The sequence below is a fragment of the Molothrus ater genome, chromosome 20, assembly GCF_012460135.2.
Source record: "Molothrus ater isolate BHLD 08-10-18 breed brown headed cowbird chromosome 20, BPBGC_Mater_1.1, whole genome shotgun sequence".
Taxonomy (NCBI): Eukaryota; Metazoa; Chordata; class Aves; order Passeriformes; family Icteridae; genus Molothrus; species Molothrus ater.
In genome coordinates this window covers 10,057,886-10,074,646 of record NC_050497.2, presented here as the reverse complement: position 1 = coordinate 10,074,646, position 16,761 = coordinate 10,057,886, and the positions used below count along the sequence as shown (strand labels likewise).

At 46.9% G+C, this 16,761-nt stretch overlaps 3 protein-coding genes across 4 annotated transcripts in view; 2 read left to right on the top strand and 1 right to left on the bottom strand.

Annotated features, from left to right (window-relative positions):
* The window catches only part of RABGAP1 (RAB GTPase activating protein 1), a 60,975-nt gene extending 55,962 nt beyond the window's left edge, over positions 1-5,013 (bottom strand). Inside the window, exon 1 of one of the 2 annotated variants that reach the window (XM_036394190.2) lies at positions 4,935-5,013. The gene's annotated coding sequence lies outside the window, so the exon portion shown is untranslated. The remainder of the gene's footprint in view (positions 1-4,934) is intronic. The other variant, XM_054516911.1, reaches the window with a different exon arrangement.
* Positions 5,014-5,063: 50 nt separating this feature from the next.
* Positions 5,064-12,700, top strand: ZBTB26 (zinc finger and BTB domain containing 26). The gene is made up of 3 exons (XM_036394156.2): positions 5,064-5,095; positions 5,313-5,375; positions 7,234-12,700. The coding sequence occupies exon 3, from the start codon at positions 7,244-7,246 to the stop codon at positions 8,558-8,560; it is 1,317 nt and encodes a 438-aa protein (XP_036250049.1). The 5' UTR covers positions 5,064-5,095; positions 5,313-5,375; positions 7,234-7,243; the 3' UTR covers positions 8,561-12,700.
* A 101-nt stretch (positions 12,701-12,801) lies between these two features.
* Positions 12,802-16,010, top strand: ZBTB6 (zinc finger and BTB domain containing 6). Its single transcript, XM_036394183.2, has one exon. The coding sequence runs from the start codon at positions 12,960-12,962 to the stop codon at positions 14,265-14,267; it is 1,308 nt and encodes a 435-aa protein (XP_036250076.1). The 5' UTR covers positions 12,802-12,959; the 3' UTR covers positions 14,268-16,010.
* The last annotated feature ends 751 nt before the right edge of the window (positions 16,011-16,761 follow it).

Sequence of the window (16,761 nt, the reverse complement as noted above, 5' to 3'; positions counted from 1 at the left end):
ACACTGTGTCTACCTGGTATTACTCACAAGTATCTCAAAGGAAGGGCAGAGTTCTTATTGTTAAAGATGCCTTTGTTTCAAGAATTCATATTAAAACATTTCTATAGAAGTTCCATATAGCACCATCTGTATAAGACACAGATCTCTGAAAATACCTAAATCAAAGATCTTGAAACACAGACTAAAAATAAGCATCAAACACTAAATACCCCTTTGGCTTTACTGTTTTCATTCAAACAGAGCAAACCATCTTCCACACTGACAGCAGGAGTAGAGGAGCAGGCTTTGATCACAACCAGCTGTAAAGATCATCCAGGCAAGGATCACTTTAGCACTTTATTTGGTATAGTCTGTCTGTCTTGAAGCACTAATTTCTCCGATTTCCCAAGTGTTTCAATGTGACACCTTTCCCCAGCATGACCTTCAATTCAATAAAAGGCTTCCTGTGCTTTACCAGCTCCTGTGTGGCGTAGGGAGGTGTAAACAAACCCCACGCGGATGCTGGGGCACAGCCAGCCCAGCCACAGCAGTGTCACAACACACAATTGCAACACCAGGACGGCCCAACCAGCCCAGCTGTGCCAGTCCAACAGTGAAGTCTCATGAAATTACACAAGATAGGAGAGCAGAGGAAAGGGGACAGTGGAGCAGGCAACTGAGAGAAGCTTTTGATGTAGCAGCAAGCAAAGCTCAGATACCCAGCTGTGCTGGAATCAGCCACACGGGTTCATTGCATTAATGCTCAAACACCTGAGGTGCAAAAGTAGTCTTCAAATATTAAAATATTGCCTGAAGTTAACCAAAATTTCTATATCCTCACACTTTGCTTTGCATGGATTTCATTTCCTCCATTCCTGGCTATCACTTTGTTCCACAGAGGTTCCCACATGGATCATTTTCCCTGAATCAGAAAGCTCACAACGGCAGAATCCCCACCAGAAAGCCTCCAAGCCCATTAAAATAAGGGCACACATCAAAGACCAGCAGAGCAATTCCATGTGGCTCAGGAATCAAACCCCAAGAACAAACAGCAGCAGTGACACTGCTCTTTAGCAATACCTGCAATTGGTCTCAGACCCAAAGCTTTCTGCTCTCACAGCTTAGCACCAAAGACCTCAGCCAGGCACAGAGCTCAGGTTTTGATGTCCCTCAGAAAGCCAATGTCTCATCCCTACCATGGAAAGAGACTTTGGTTTGTTTAAGCATAAATAAAATAGGAGCTTTTGAATTCAGCACAGTTTAGCTCCTGACACAAAACTACACCACAATTCAGTAGTGTTTGCCTGAAGGTGTCTTTACAGCTCCACGGGAGACAGAGTGTCTGGGTAAAACAGGTACAGAGAGGAAAACTTCTTCCAACCTCTTTCCTTGCTCATCTGTGCAATTAAATGGGTGCTCTGGCCTCTCCTCACACAACAAACTATTGGAGAAAGTTGCAAAATGAGAAAGTCAGCATGGCTGGCTCTTGGGTCACTGCTTTCAATTTTACTTAAAATTCTGGTTCTCTGTGAAATTCCCCTTCACTGCTGTTACACCTCACTCTCTACTCAAGATAATGTGCAGAGGAAGAGCAGAGACCCCATTCACCACGATTAAAATCTTAAACAACTGGAAAGCAAGCGTATCAAAAGTTCAGATTAGTTATATACACTTATAAAACAATTATCTTTTACTTCCCTTCCCCAAATATTTGGCACCTGACTTTGATTTGTGATCAAAGTTTTCCTTCAAAGTTCTGCCAGAATGAATTTAAAAGAGCATAAAGCAGACAGTATATAGAAAAAAAGAAAACCAGAAAACCTTCAATTTTACATTACTGGAAGAGGCTGGGCTTGAATGCCACCCTGGGACACGAGCAACAAGTGAAGCACAGCACGTGTAACTACAGCTGGTCTCACTGCATTTCCAAGAATACCCATAATAATTTCTGGCGCTTAGAACAGCCATGACCACACAAAAAGACAGAGGGTGAATGGAAAAATCAATATTTCGGGCATGAACTTCTTCAACCTGAGAGTCAACAGCAGATGCAGCATCCTTAGCCCGGAATTTACAGGGAAATGCAACACAAAAATAAGTTCTGGGTTTCCAGGGCAGAAAAGAGAATAAGCATGAGAACAGGTATGCAAACCAGAGAGGAAAAGGCTTTTTTCCCCATTCATATCTTTCTCAGCTTTTGTACTTCAGCTGCAGTTCCTAAAGTGATTCCACAAAGTTCCAATATATCTGATGCACAATGCACTAGATAAGGAACAACACAGCAATATTAACTAAATCACTGAAATCTTGGCATGCAAAACAAACTTACATCCTCTATCCTCCAAAATATGAAACCACCAACTGTAGTGTTAAAAATCATGGAAAATGAGAAGGTGACATGCAGAAAAGACACTGAGGTGGCTGAAATACCCAAATATAATGAATGTATCTTCTGTTTCTATTCCTCTGGCTCTATGCACAGTTTAACAACAAATCCAGTATGGTTCAGTTTAAAGATACAAAGTTCTGCTTTGCAAATGTTCATCATTAGCATCTTAGTGTGGGTGAACAGTGGAATTTGTGGCAGAGTTCAGAGGCTTTACAGTGCACTTTGCAGAGCTCTGTTATGACAGAGAACCCAGCATTCTGTAAGGCTCTGAGCTCCTACAGCCTTGCACAGCTGTGGGTTTTTCTACCTGTAAAATTCACCTAGTGCAACACCTGTTGTTTTAAAATACATTGCAAGTCCTGAAAAAGCCTGGAAAACACTCCAGGTCAATGCCTGTGTTTTATCACAGCTCTGGGAAAAAAAAACCCAAACAGTATAGAAGCAATCAGTAGCAATCTTTTCTCTTCTCACATATCACATGATTAGTTTGCTTAATCATGTCAGATCTTTACCCACCTTCCCTGTGCAACACATACTCTCAAATGCAACAAGAAGTCCTTGGCACTCAAAATGAAGCAGGAAAGCCAGAGGAATACTGCATGTGAAAATACAGATTTAGGATGACTAAAGAGTAATTAATATAAAAAATAACAACTACAAGTCTAACTTTTCCTTTCATTTTACAACACACTGACAGCCACAGATGTTCCCACTAATTTCAAGAGCCAGAAAGAAAAAATATATTGTTATTTGGAGATAATGGTGTCTCTAATTCCACCCCTCTCCTCACAGATCTCGGGAAAAGAGTGAATCACTAGACACTGTATGCAAAACCAGGCATCAGATAAAACACAAGAGTTAAGCTAATGCAATCTCTGTTAACAATCTTTAGCAGGTTGATAGCTATTGCCAACATGATTTTGCTTTCAATCCGAATTTGAACTATCTGCCAGAGAACAAAACCCTAATTTTAGGCTCTTGTGATCAGTAAATTCCCCATCCCAGAAACAAGCAGCCCGTCCTGGGAAACTGCAGTTTTTAAAAGAAATGCTGACACAGCCTTAGCCAGCCCAGCACAGGAATGCTGCTGGAATGAATGAACTGCGAGCAGCTGGTTCATCCACGCGCCGCAGCTGACGCTCCCCCAGCACCAGCCCCATCTCAGAGCTGTGCAGCCAGGACACTCGGGCTGGAGGCTGGGAGGAAGCCAGTGCAGCCAGCAGCTAAACAAACTCTGGGGATGATGCTCCATGTACTGCTGGAGCTGCTCTCATTAGGATTCAAACACTGACAGGGAGCTACGCTCACCAGACAACCAGAGCGCTTTAAAACTACGCTGTGGAAGAACCAAGAAAAATGGAGTTACATTTGGTGTGTGCTACTAATCACCGCCTGCACTTAGGGCTGGAAATTGGAAGGAAACCCCTATGCCAAGCTCCACTGGTTAATTTGTTTACTGTGTACACAAAAATAAGTTTGCCCAGGTCCTTGACCTTTTAAGTAGAGGCCTTTAAAAAGAATACAGTATTTCTGCAAGTCAAACAGCAGTGGGCAGCTCCTGTAATAACATGTTTTCTAAGTAGCCAAAAGTCTCAGAAATCCTGTCGAGTTGGGCTTTAACAGAACCTGTAAGTAAAACAAAATCTGAAACGCAGATCAAGCCATACCTCTATGCCCTACCTGTTCTCCAGCCTGTATTCAAGAAATAAACACAATCTTTTTCCTCTGCAAACCTCTCACGTGATTTTTTCCTTCTCTCCAAACCTCTCCTGAATACTTTTTCTACTTCTCCTTCTCTCCCTGAAAACGATCAGGCAAATCTACACAGAGATAAACCATCAACTTTACTTCCAGCAATTCGATTTCCACTTAATTTTTGCTGCTAAGTGTTTTTAAACCAACTTCCCACACTCTGTTTATACTTAATTTTCACTCCTAACTGACACAACCAGTCCTTAAAAATTATCTACAGGGGACATATTAACTGAAAGAAACACTTCCTTGACAACAAGAAGGATAAAACCCGCAAAAAACACAGAAGTTATGGTACATGAACCAAATAAAGATGCCTGCATGCAACGAAATGCCACATTTTAGGATCCACCTGGAAGCGACAGGCAACAACCGACACCCCGCGACACGGGGAGGGAAAGCGGAGCCCGGCTGGTCCCTCGGTGTCAGTCCCGCGCCGCCCGGGATGGGAGGCGGGGGGACGCCGGCTGGCCCCGGGACGCGCTCCGAGGCGGGTGGTCCCTGTCCCCAACGCCCGCAGCTGGGGAGGACGGGCCGGGCCCGGCGCCCCCGCCTGCCCCAGGACTCGGCCCGGCCCTGCGGGACCCGGGGCGGTCTCACGGCCCCGCTGCCCCCGAGGCCGCGGCCCTTGCGGGCAGAAGGGACGGGGAGGAACCGCGCCAGGTGGGAGACACGGCCCCGGGGGCGAGGGAGGGACCCGGCGGCAGCGGAGCGCAGGACGGCCCCCAGCTCCCGCACACCGGGAGGGAGCGGCGGCGGGGCAGCGCCGCGGGAGCGCAGCGGGGACGGGGCGGACAGCGCGAACCGCACCTACCCCGGCCGCCGCCGCTGCCGCCGCTCCCGGTGCCGGGCCTGGGCCGCCGCCGCCCCACGTGACCGGGCGGAGGGGCGGCCCCGCCGGTCCTTCCGGGCGCGGCTCTTCCGGCGGGCGGACAATGCGGTTCCGAGTCGCGGTGCTGGGCTGCGGTGGCGCCTGTAGGTCCCGGCGGGCCGGCGGGGCGCGGGCGGCGGCCCCGGAGCGCGGCGCGGAGCGGCCCGCGGCTCCCGCTGCCCCCGCAGGCCGCGCTCGGAGGGCGGCCCGGCCCGGCCGGGGGCGCGGCGGGGCGCGGGGCCGCCCGGGGGGCGCGGCGGGCGGCCGGGCCCGGCCCGGCGCTGGGGCGGCGGCTCACGGCGGGTCTCCTCCCCTCTCTAGGTCCGTAGCTGGAGGCAGGAGCGGCCGCGGGTGCCAGCGCGGGGACGCGGCCCGACGCTACAGGTACCTGCCCCTTCCCTCCCTCCGTTCCTCCCGCGGGGCCGGGCCTGGCGCGGACAGCGGCTTGCCCCGCTCTCGCAAAGGGCATCGCGTTCACATTGTTACGGGATGCTGCGCGGGCTCCCGGCTGAGCTGGGCTGGAATATTCTTTTCCCGGACCCCGGGAAGTAGATGCGGGGAGCCGGAGCGATCCGCGGTCGGTAAAGGCCGAGGAAGCACGTGCTGCTTCCAACGGGGAGCCCTGCACGCCCCACGGGAGCTTGCCTTGGGCTGCCACCCTCCCGAGATAACGGGTTTGGGATTCATTGAATGCTCTTTTCTCTTGGAGATCAGTAGTAGTTGAAACTGAACGTGTGCTAAGGCAAGTCACAACTTTGCCATATACAGTTTCTCACGCTGTGGCTCTTGCAGTCTGCCAGAGACGGACTGAATGGCCGGCATAGCTGGGGTTAACAGCACAGTATAACTTTACGTGGTTGCTTTAGCTGCACTCGTATTGTATGAATTTCCAAGGTGGAAAAAACAGACCCACGACTGGACTTCCCTCATCACTGTCCAGAGAAAACACAAAAAAAAACAGTTTGATAATGTGTAAAATTCACTGAAGATCTATCAGGATGATCTGTTCCTGTCGTTTATATTTGCCAAAGGCTGTTGTCTCTTAAAATTAAACTTTCAGCACTAGGAATGGGGTCAGTCGGGCAGTGCTGAAGGTGACTGAGAGACTGGGTTCTGCAGGTTCAGCAGAACTGGTTGTAGCGAAGAACGATGCCCCCCCTGCTTCCAAACTTTCCCTGGTTCCTGGTTTTTGAAGTCTTCTGGAATCCTCCCCTAATTTTTGCATGTCATACACTGGGAGATATGTTTGATGGGTGTGATCAATGAGGAGGTCGTGTCTCCAAATGCTGTATGAGCTGCAAACTGAAAAAGCCCTGATTATTGACAGATGCTTCCAAAAATATTCTTTGAATAGTTGTCTCGTGTGGGCATAATGCCATTCTTGTGTGTACACTCAGCTGACACTTCATGCCCCAAGAGAGCAGTATCTGCTTTTATCTATAAACTTCAAAGCTTCCTTTCGAGCTTTATGTGGTGTTTGTAATAGTTGGGAGGTGTAAGTTTTGCTTTGTTTTGTAATTTTATCTAACCAAATCTTGCATCATTTAGTCTCCTGTTATTTCTTCACTTCCTGCAATCCTAGTGCTTTGGCAGGATTGTGTGAGCAGTATTGCATCCAGAATCAGTGTAGTTTTATAAATTGTTAAGTAACTGTTGAAAGACAAAAGAATGGTATTTGGTTTATGGAAGATCTGCTGTTCTTCATTCCAAGTCCTATCAAAACAAGAACAAACTTCTTAGAGAAGTGATCTTCCAAAGAACAGGACTAGGCACAAGGCTTCCTTTATTCCCCAGGTATTAAAACAGGGAGCCTAGCGGAGGCCATTGTGAAGGTTTTTTTCTGTAATCTTAGGAAAAGCCAAAACAACACACAACAAACCAAATCCTGCAGGAGAACTCGAAAGACGATCTAATATGTTAAACCCAGTGCTGCAAAACCCAAAAATACAGTTTCCTTTTACATCCTAACTCTTTAGGACATTGCTTCAGGAGAATTTTTGTCATAGCACCTCCACTTAATATTCAGGCTTCATTACATTAAAAAAAGGTAAAAGTTATTGTAATGTGAGATGTAAACTTGAATTTTTTCTTACTTGTAATGGACTTCAGTGTGTACCTAGGATAAAAAACATAATGGCTGATAAACACCCACTTTATATTTTTACTTTAAATCTTTCTAACCAATCTTTTAGAAAACAAAAAGTACTCATTGTTTGTTTTTTTCTCTGCTGCTTTTCCTTAGGTGTGCCAAAATGTCAGAAAGATCAGATATTCTTCATTTCAAGTTTGACAACTATGGAGATTCAATGTTACAGAAAATGAACAAACTGAGGGAAGAAAACAAGTTTTGTGATGTCGTGGTCCATATAGATGATGTTGAAGTTCATGGGCATAAAATTGTCTTTGCTGCTGGCTCTCCTTTTTTAAGAGATCAGTTCTTACTGAACGACTCCAGAGATGTAAAAATCTCCATCCTGCAGAGTTCAGAAGTGGGGAGGCAGCTGCTTCTCTCTTGCTACAGTGGCACTCTGGAGTTCCCTGAAATGGAGCTGGTGAACTACCTGACAGCTGCGAGCTTTCTGCAGATGAGCCACATCGTGGAACGGTGCACTCAGGCCCTGTGGAAGTTCATCAAACCCAAGCAGCCGCTGGAGAGCAAAGAGTGCGAACAGCAAAGCGACTCTTCTGAGCTGAAGGAGCATCAGGGAGACGATGACTCTCTGCAGCAGGACTCGCCTTGTATTCAGCCTTCAGAAGACAGCATGGACATGGAGGATAGTGATATCCAGATCATCAAGGTGGAGTCCATTGGGGAGGTAACAGAAGTTAGGAATAAGAAGGATCAGAATCAGTTTATTTCTTCTGAACAAACTGCACTGCATTCCTCAGAGCCTCAACACTTTCTTATCAACTCCACTGTTGAGAACAGAGCAAGTGAAATAGAGCAAAACCACCTCCACAACTATGCCCTTTCGTACGCCGGCAGCGATAACATCATCCTGGCCTCTAAAGATATGTTTGGGCCTAACAACCGAGGGATAGACAAAGGCCTCCAGTGGCACCATCAGTGTCCAAAGTGTACAAGAGTATTTCGGCATCTGGAAAACTATGCTAACCACTTAAAGATGCATAAACTATTTATGTGTCTGCTCTGTGGCAAGACGTTCACTCAGAAGGGCAATCTCCACCGGCACATGAGAGTGCACGCGGGCATCAAACCATTCCAATGTAAGATCTGTGGGAAAACGTTCTCTCAGAAATGTTCCTTACAGGACCACCTCAACCTGCACAGTGGGGACAAGCCCCACAAGTGTAACTACTGTGACATGGTCTTTGCGCATAAGCCCGTTCTGAGGAAACACCTCAAACAGCTGCACGGTAAAAACAGCTTTGACAATGCTAATGAAAGAAACGTGCAAGACATAACGGTGGACTTCGATTCATTCACGTGTAGCGCTGCTACAGACAGTAAGGTCTGTCAGCAGGCTGATGCCAGCCAGGTACTGGATGCAGGGAAGCTGCCTCAGGCCGTGCTCAGTTTAAGAAACGATAGTACCTGCGTCAATTAAGCAATTAAAACTCGCCCTGTGTAGGGATCGTGACTGAGAGGAGCCAGCCGTTGGTTTGGCTTCTTCCCTAATCTAGTGGTGTGCCCTGAAAGGCTACAGATGGTTGGATTGCAAAAACATGGCAGGTCTTCAGCCATCGCTCTTAGTCTTACTTGATATTTTCTGTGAATAGCAATCCTCCTTCAGGTTTCTGTCTATGTCTCTACTGTGGATTAAGGGGTTAATCGTTTCATTTCTCTCTGATTAGGAGACTCAAGACTAACACCTTTTGAAAGACTGTTGCTGTGGGCTGCAAGTAAACCATCTGCTGTGCAGTTAGAGGCCTCTCTGTGGCTGGGCAGATGGAGGAAAGCAAAGAGGACAAGTGTGTGAGATAACCCAATATTTTTTTTTAAAGGCACTGGATAACTGAAAACACTCCATATACTCAAATTTAAACTTACCTCTTAAAAATACCTTTCTCTGATCTTACCCCTAGACTCCTGCAGTTGAAATGAAGTATTTTTGTGTCACTTTTTTGCCCTTCCTAAACCTATTTCAAGAAACTTCTGCTGCCAATCAATGCTCTCTTAAAAACTCTCAGGGTTTTTAACCTCAACATGCATTATGAAAAGATGAAACCCTAAATGATTTGGCAGGGTTAGCTGATCATTGCATAGAGCTGTTCAAACTGAGGATAAATGGCAGCTCTGGAATGTGAGAGGCTGGTGCCTGGAGTGCAAATGTGACCTGTTCTTATGCTGGCATACCTGGGATTTTTAAAGGGCACTCGCCAGTGCATGTACTGAGACAAGCTAAACACTTCAAAGCTAAAAGTTATCCTCCACCTTCCATAAGTTTTGCATCACAAACCACAACAGCTGTTGGGTTTAGAGCAAAGCTGGAGTGGAGAAACACTGCTTTTTGACACTGTGAAAAGAATCTTTTTAAAGCTGCAATGTGTAACAACTCCACGATATTTTTTTTGCTTTTTTCCTTCCTTAATTCTTGTATGTCTCTCCTTGATGTCTAATAAGGGCCACGTGTCACTTAACTTTAAACAAAAATACCTGCTATAAGAACTTAACATAATTTTTTTTGATTTCTTGAACTTTTTTGAAGTGACCATTAGTGTTTTACAGATCCTAGGATGAGGTATAGGTAGCACAATTTCTATAGGTTAATATATCAGCTATTGACTGTACTCAGCAATACCTCTTGTATACCGCCTTAAACATCCAATGTAGCGGGAATGGCATGTTAATTGGGATCCTGGGATTGCACCACACTGCTTCTCAGAAGTGCTGTGGAATTACCTGCATCCCAGGCAGGCTGAAAGAAGCTTAATTTATCTGAGGCACACCATTCCCAGTAGAACAGCACTGTTAGTACTGAAGTGTAGCATAGACTTATAATCAAATGGCTGATCCTCGCAGAGAACTGCTGTTTGTGTTTGGAATAAGGATTTCTTCCAGTGCAGCTCTTTTCCACAAGGTTTGCCGTGAGGCTGAGATTATGCTTCCTACCTAAACATAGTACTGTTGGTGTGTTTGAGTGAGGGGTGGGGGTGAAAGGCTGCTATTGTATGGTTAAAAATGTAAACAGGTATGACCAAAGGTGTGTAGAGCAAAAACTGTTGTGTATGTCATTATCAGAAGTTGGTCTTGCTCTTCAGTTCTGTGTGTGTAGAAGTCAGGATTTCCTTACACAGATATTACACTGATGGACGTTAAAACATGTTAATGTTGCAGAACATTTTCAGAAATCCACATACTTTGAAGTAGAAAAAGAAGGTGATTCTGTGAATCAGTTTTTGCAATTGAGTTCTTGAACTTCTGCACTTGACTGTTACACGAACTCTTACATGGACAGCTATGAAGTAAGCAAAGGAAATTACATCAGGGCATTCATCTTTCAAGTTGTAGCAAATATATTTAGACCTAAAGTCTAACTATTTGAGACTTTTTAAATTATTGTTCAGGTTGCTGGGGTAGAAGATAGGTTTGCATGGGAAGAACTGTTTTCCTCTTGAAGCCACCCACTTTTCGGAGTTGTTTTGAACTAAATTTGACCGTGACAGTTGCATCTGACACTTGCATTCTGTCTTCAGGCAAAATCTTCTGTATTGTCCAAACATTTTGATAATCTATTATTCACTAAATGGAAATAAGTTATAGTGCTATGTCAAAATGAAGACAGACATGGAGAACAAGAGCTTGCAGAGCCAGGTCAACGTGCTGTAAGGTACTAGTGAACAATCCAAGGCAATATGAATATGGACACAAAAAAGAAAATGGTCTTCTGCCACAGAAAGGAATTCAACTGCACAAATGCTAGAAAACGTGGCAGCAAAATGGATAGTATTGGAAGTTTTGTCTATCTGAAAGTTTTGGTTTTTGTGAAATTATGAAGCTGTAATGTTACTGTAAGGAGAATACAGCTTGTTGAAGTAGCTGTGGGTGACTTGAAGCTGATATGAAGAGACAAGGAGTTTCCTAAGAAACAAAAGAAATCATTTGGTCAAGATATACAGGTGTTCAGTCCACCTGCTGTGGTGATTTGGATGGCTGAGAAGGCCAAGACTGCTGGGCTGCTCAATTAAAGGCTGCTGTGGTGTTTGGCAAGAGCACAGCATAAATAAATAGAAAAAAGCAGAAATGCAGAAGACTTTCTTCACTGAAAATGGACACATCTGTTGGTTGAAAAGTGACTTCTACTAATGTCTGCTTTTGGCCTGGCAAAAGGGTGCAGACCAAAAGATTTATGCAGGAGATGGCTGTGTGACTCCAGAAACACTGGAGCTCTGAGGGCAATACGCCAGTGCAAAGTGCACTGGTGGTAGAGTTCATCTAGAATTTGCCCCTGTATGGAAAGACAAGTGAAGAGTATAGAAGAGGTAATAGAAAAGCAAAATCTGGCTAATGCTGCTTCTCTGAATTACAGATTAAGATGGAGTGAGAATTATGATAAATGGAATATGCAGAGGCAGCTCAATTATAGAATAAGGTGAACTTAATTGTCCATGTATGTAAAATGTTGTCTTCATTGCAATGTCCCGAGTAGTGAAAGATTAGATCTGTTGGTTGTTGCTACTGATGCTGCATATTCAGATGAGGACTATGGCAGTTATCATAATCTGTGTGTTACTGTGTAGAATACCATTTGCTGGTAAGTGGATAGTCTCACAACTTAATGTGCTGTACAACTTCCTGCATATCCTAAAAATAACTGAAGTCTATTACAAAAGTATTTTAATAGCTCCTCAGTATATTAGGAATTTTTTTTAAGTTGGCATTTTATTTATTTATATTATATAGAAGAAGGAATTTTTAGAATTTAGGTTTGCCAGAGGTTTGGGCTCACCACTTCTCTGAGTGATGGTAGCTTGTGTAGCATGTGTTCCTGCAGCACGTGCTGCAACTGCACAGCCTCCTGCATAGATCAGGGATGAGTCTTTCCTTAATTTATTTTTCTTTTAGAAGACATGTTTTGCAAGTTAGTAACTGATGAATTTGAAGTGTCAGTCTTTCTCTCCCCTAGTTTTTTTGGCAAAACTTAGCTGCCGCTGAACTTTTGTTGAAATAACGTAGAAATTAATTGTGTGGGGCTGATTATGGTTTTGGAGTCACTGGGAAGAATAAAAGTGAGGAGGGGGAATCAAAATGTGATACAAACTGAAACTGTTGAGAGAACTCTAAAGTCGCGTTAAATGTTAATTTTTATAAACAAAGAGGGGGACATAGTGGTGCCTCCCGACTTGGTAAGGGGTGAGAAGGCAGGACGGACGCCTTTCCTTTGAGATTGTATAATCGATGGACTGAGCATTAGCTACCTCTTCACTGACTGGGCAAAAGTCTTACACTACGTTTGATAACCAAAGCAGGCGGGTCGGCGGCTGCCGGGCGATGTCCCGGGGCCGTGAAGAAGCCAGCAGCTCGTCCCGGCGGCGTTCGGGCCGGCGGTTCGCCGTTCCCCGGGCGCGTCCCGGCTGATGGCGAGGAGGAGCCCCGGCAGCCGCTCCCCGGGATGCCTTACGGGGGCGGACACGTCGCTACCTCTACCGAACGGCGGGCGAGGCGCGCCCCGGTGCCGGTGCGGTTTCCCCCAGCGGCAGCCGCTGTAGCAGTGCCAAGTCTTCTAATAAACGTGCTGCTAACTCTGTCTGCCGCCGCCTCTCATTTCCACCGCGGTCACGGCGCACCGGGGGCGGGCGGGCGGAAGGGGCGGGCGGGGAAGCTGTTCCGGGGCGCTGCGGCACCGGCGGCGGAGCGGCACCGGCAGCGGCGAGCGGCCGGGAGCGGGGCGGAGCGGGATCGCGGCCGGCGGCGGGCGGCCCGGGAGCCCCGGGACAGCGGGTCCTGCCCGAGGCGGGGGTGGCTGAGCCCGGCCAGGCGCTCCGGCGGTGCCCGCGGGTCCCGCCATGGCGGCGGACTCGGAGGTGCTGCACTTCCAGTTCGAGCAGCAGGGCGATGCCGTGCTGCAAAAGATGAACCTCCTGCGGCAGCAGAACCTCTTCTGCGACGTGTCCATCTACATCAACGACACCGAGTTCCAGGGGCACAAGGTGATCTTCGCCGCCTGCTCCACCTTCATGCGGGATCAGTTCCTGCTCAACCAGTCCAGGCAGGTGCGGATCACCATCCTGCAGAGCGCCGAGGTGGGCAGGAAGCTGCTGCTGTCCTGCTACACGGGCGCGCTGGAAGTCAAGAGGAAGGAGCTGCTGAAGTACCTGACGGCCGCGAGTTACCTGCAGATGGTTCATATTGTGGAGAAGTGCACCGAGGCTTTGTCCAAGTACTTGGAGATCGACGCTTCCATGGAGAGCGGTACCCAGGCTGCTGAGGGGTGCCACTCCTCGGATGCTGAACTAAGGAGCGGGGATGAGGTTTTAGATAAAGATTGCGAAATAATCGAGATCTCTGAAGACAGCCCAGAGAACGAAGAATACCCCGTGAAACAGGAGGATGGAGATGGGGATGGGGATGGGGATGGGGATGACCCACACCCTGCAGCGCAGAGCTTGGTGTCGGAAAGGAAGGACACGAAATCCCCAGAAATATCAACAGTGGAAATCGGCTATAAGGATGATGAAATCTGTATCTTCAGAATGGATTCCATGGGTGTGGCAAATGTAGAGAATGATCATTTTCCTCAGCCTTGCACTTCCTCTAAAACAAATCTATATTTCCCAGAAACCCAGCACTCCTTGATAAACTCTACAGTTGAAAGCAGGAATACAGAAATGCCAGGAAATCACTTTCAGGCTTTTGTTGGTGACAATCCAGAAGGAACTTCTAGTGGGGCAAATGGGTTCCAGAGCCTGGAGGATTCTGGCAGCTCATGGCGGCACCAGTGTCCAAAGTGTCCCAGGGGCTTTCTGCACCTCGAGAACTATCTCAGACATCTGAAAATGCACAAACTCTTCCTGTGCTTGCAGTGTGGCAAAACATTTACACAGAAAAAGAATCTCAACAGGCACATCCGGGGGCACATGGGGATCCGGCCCTTCCAGTGCATGGTGTGCTTGAAGACCTTCACGGCCAAGAGCACGCTGCAGGACCACCTCAACATCCACAGCGGGGACAGGCCCTACAAGTGCCACTGCTGCGACATGGACTTCAAACACAAGTCTGCTCTCAAAAAGCATTTGACTTCTGTTCATGGGAGGAGCAGCAGCGAAAAGCCAAACCTGAATGCTATTACAAAAGTTAAAATAGACTATGATTGATAGCTGGGCAATTGTGGAGTCAGACTCCACAAAAAGCTCCTGGCTAGTGAAATTCTAGATGCAATTCCAGTTCCAGATCCCCTTCTAAAGGAGAGAAGCACAAACAGGTGGCTGGTGATCCAAGACAGGCCTTGGAGCAGGAAACCTGCCTGATCCCTTAAGGTTGCTATTGCTGTCAGTGAAAAAAGGTGTTTCCTAATTGAAAGTTAACTGCAAAATACGGGAAATTACTTCTCTTCAATTATACTGAGCATATCCTGGTCCCCCAATGATGTTTTATATTCCTTGTTTCAAGGGCAGGCCCTGCTGACTTACAGACTATTACTGATACTGCAATAAGCTGAAGCCTGAGCCATGGTGTTGGTGAGAACAGCTGAGGGAAGGGGGTGTTTGTGTTTATTCAGCAAGTCAGTTGTTCCCATCCAGTTCCTGGATCATTCATGGTGAAATCATCTCCTTCCTTGCCCAAACTTTGGTAGATCTTCCAGAAAGAAGGTGTGTTTTCATACTCAAGTCTGTGACGTTTAAGGACACACAACAAAGAAAAACTAATCAAGGAACCTTTCAATTTGTCTCTTGCAAATAGAGAATTTGTAAAAGAGAAAGAAACAAACAGCATTGCCTTGCAGTTTATTTGTAACTGGACAGTCCCATGAAAAGGACTTGCTTTTAGTTTTATCAAGTTCTGAATTTTTATAAACTTCTTTCTTCCAATAGTGGGGGTTTTTTTCTGTCATACAAGTGTTTTGCACCTGTATTTGATAAGTTTAGTCCTGTTTGTTGCATCATAACATCTGCCTTCATTTTTTTACAGATCTTAGCTATATGCACTTGTGTGAAATTCAGCTGTGTGCTGTTGGGTAATCATAGTTTCAATGCTAATTTTGCAAAACAGGCATTTCTGTCTGACTAGAAATGGCTTAGCCATAGAGGTCTCATACCCTGACTCTGTGACACAGTAACACAGTAATGATGTGTGTTTGCAGAAGTGTGTTTGTGCTCTCTCAAAGGTCATTTTAGTTTCATGATGAGCATCGAGTGCCCTGTGATGCAGTCTGTGTCTTTGGCTGGTACATGTTTCTTCCACTTAATGTAATATAAATAAAGAGTTATTTCAGTTGTTAATATGAGATAATGGTACTTACAACTAGCAAAAAGCAGTAGTTCTTACTCCTCTCTGTACCATGCTTTCCTTCAAGTTTCAGAAGTGCTGTTCCAAGTTCTTGCTCAGAGTCCAGAAGTCTGGCCCAAATGCTTCAGAATCTGGCTGGCTCTAAAATCTAAGACAATAGTTTTTAATGTCAGTTCACTTTCCTTCCCTGTGTCTGTGAGTGCACCAGCCTGTTTGGGGTTTTATTGATCAGCTACGTGAGGGCTTGGGTGTGTACAATGTCTACCGTGCACTTTCCTGTTACTGCTTGTTACAGGCATGGTCAGGTATATGCGTGGGTATTTCCCTCATGAGCACTTCCCTGTGTGCCAAAGGGGAAACAGACTGATCTTTTGAAGTGTATCTTCTGTGGGAGCAGGTTCCGAGTTATTTCGGTCGTGCATGTAAACATGAGAGGGAGGTGTGTTGTGTGACAGGCCACCAGCATGTTCTGTTCAGTGGCTGCAGTGTCTCAGTAAGCTTTGTGGACAAACCCTGGTCTTGTGCACATGTTCACGTTAGAGGAGTTTCCTCTCCCCTGTCCCTACATGTAACCATGTCTTGTCATAACACAATAAATGAAATGCAAACAAGGCGTTGTGTCAGAAATACATCTCGATTTTTCACAGTTAATAATTCTGTGCATACCTTAAGTTAGTATTTTGGCTTGCTGTGTTGAGTAAACAAGATGTAGTAAACAAAACACGGTGTTCCAGTGGCGGTCATTTAGTAACGCGTTTTTCTGTCCTTCAGAGGGGTCTGTCTGACCCACTTGCGCCATGAATTCTTCCCCCTCAGGAGTCACAGCTCTGCACCGCCGTGACCTTGGCTAAGGCTGTGTTATCTCTGCGTGACCGGAGAAGCAGTTGCAGCTCCCGGGTGTGGCGCCGGGGGCTGCCGTGCTGGGGCTGCAGCGCCAGCGCTCCCCACAGCTCCGCGGGCCCCGCCGGCCTGAGGCGGCTCGGGGACAACCGACCTGGGCCGGAGGGCGCCTCCAATCCCCTCTTCCTCCTCAGCGCCAGCAATAATAAAGTCATCAATTGCAATTTAGAACGACAATTAATAATCGACGCTAGCGGCGAAAGTTACCGATTAAATTTTAAAAGGACAATAAATAATCGACGCCAGAGGCGAACGTTGCGCACCGAGGAACGGCTGAGGCGGCTCTACCCGGGGTGCGCCACCAGGGAGCGCTGGCGGCGCCGGCCGCCGCTCTGTCACGCCGTCTCTATGACCTCCGCTTGCCCCTGGCGGCGGGGCCCGTGCGGCGGGCGCATCTGCACGGCCGTCTCTATGGTAACTCCCTCCCGCCCTCCGCGCGGTCACGTGCGGCGGGCGGCGCGC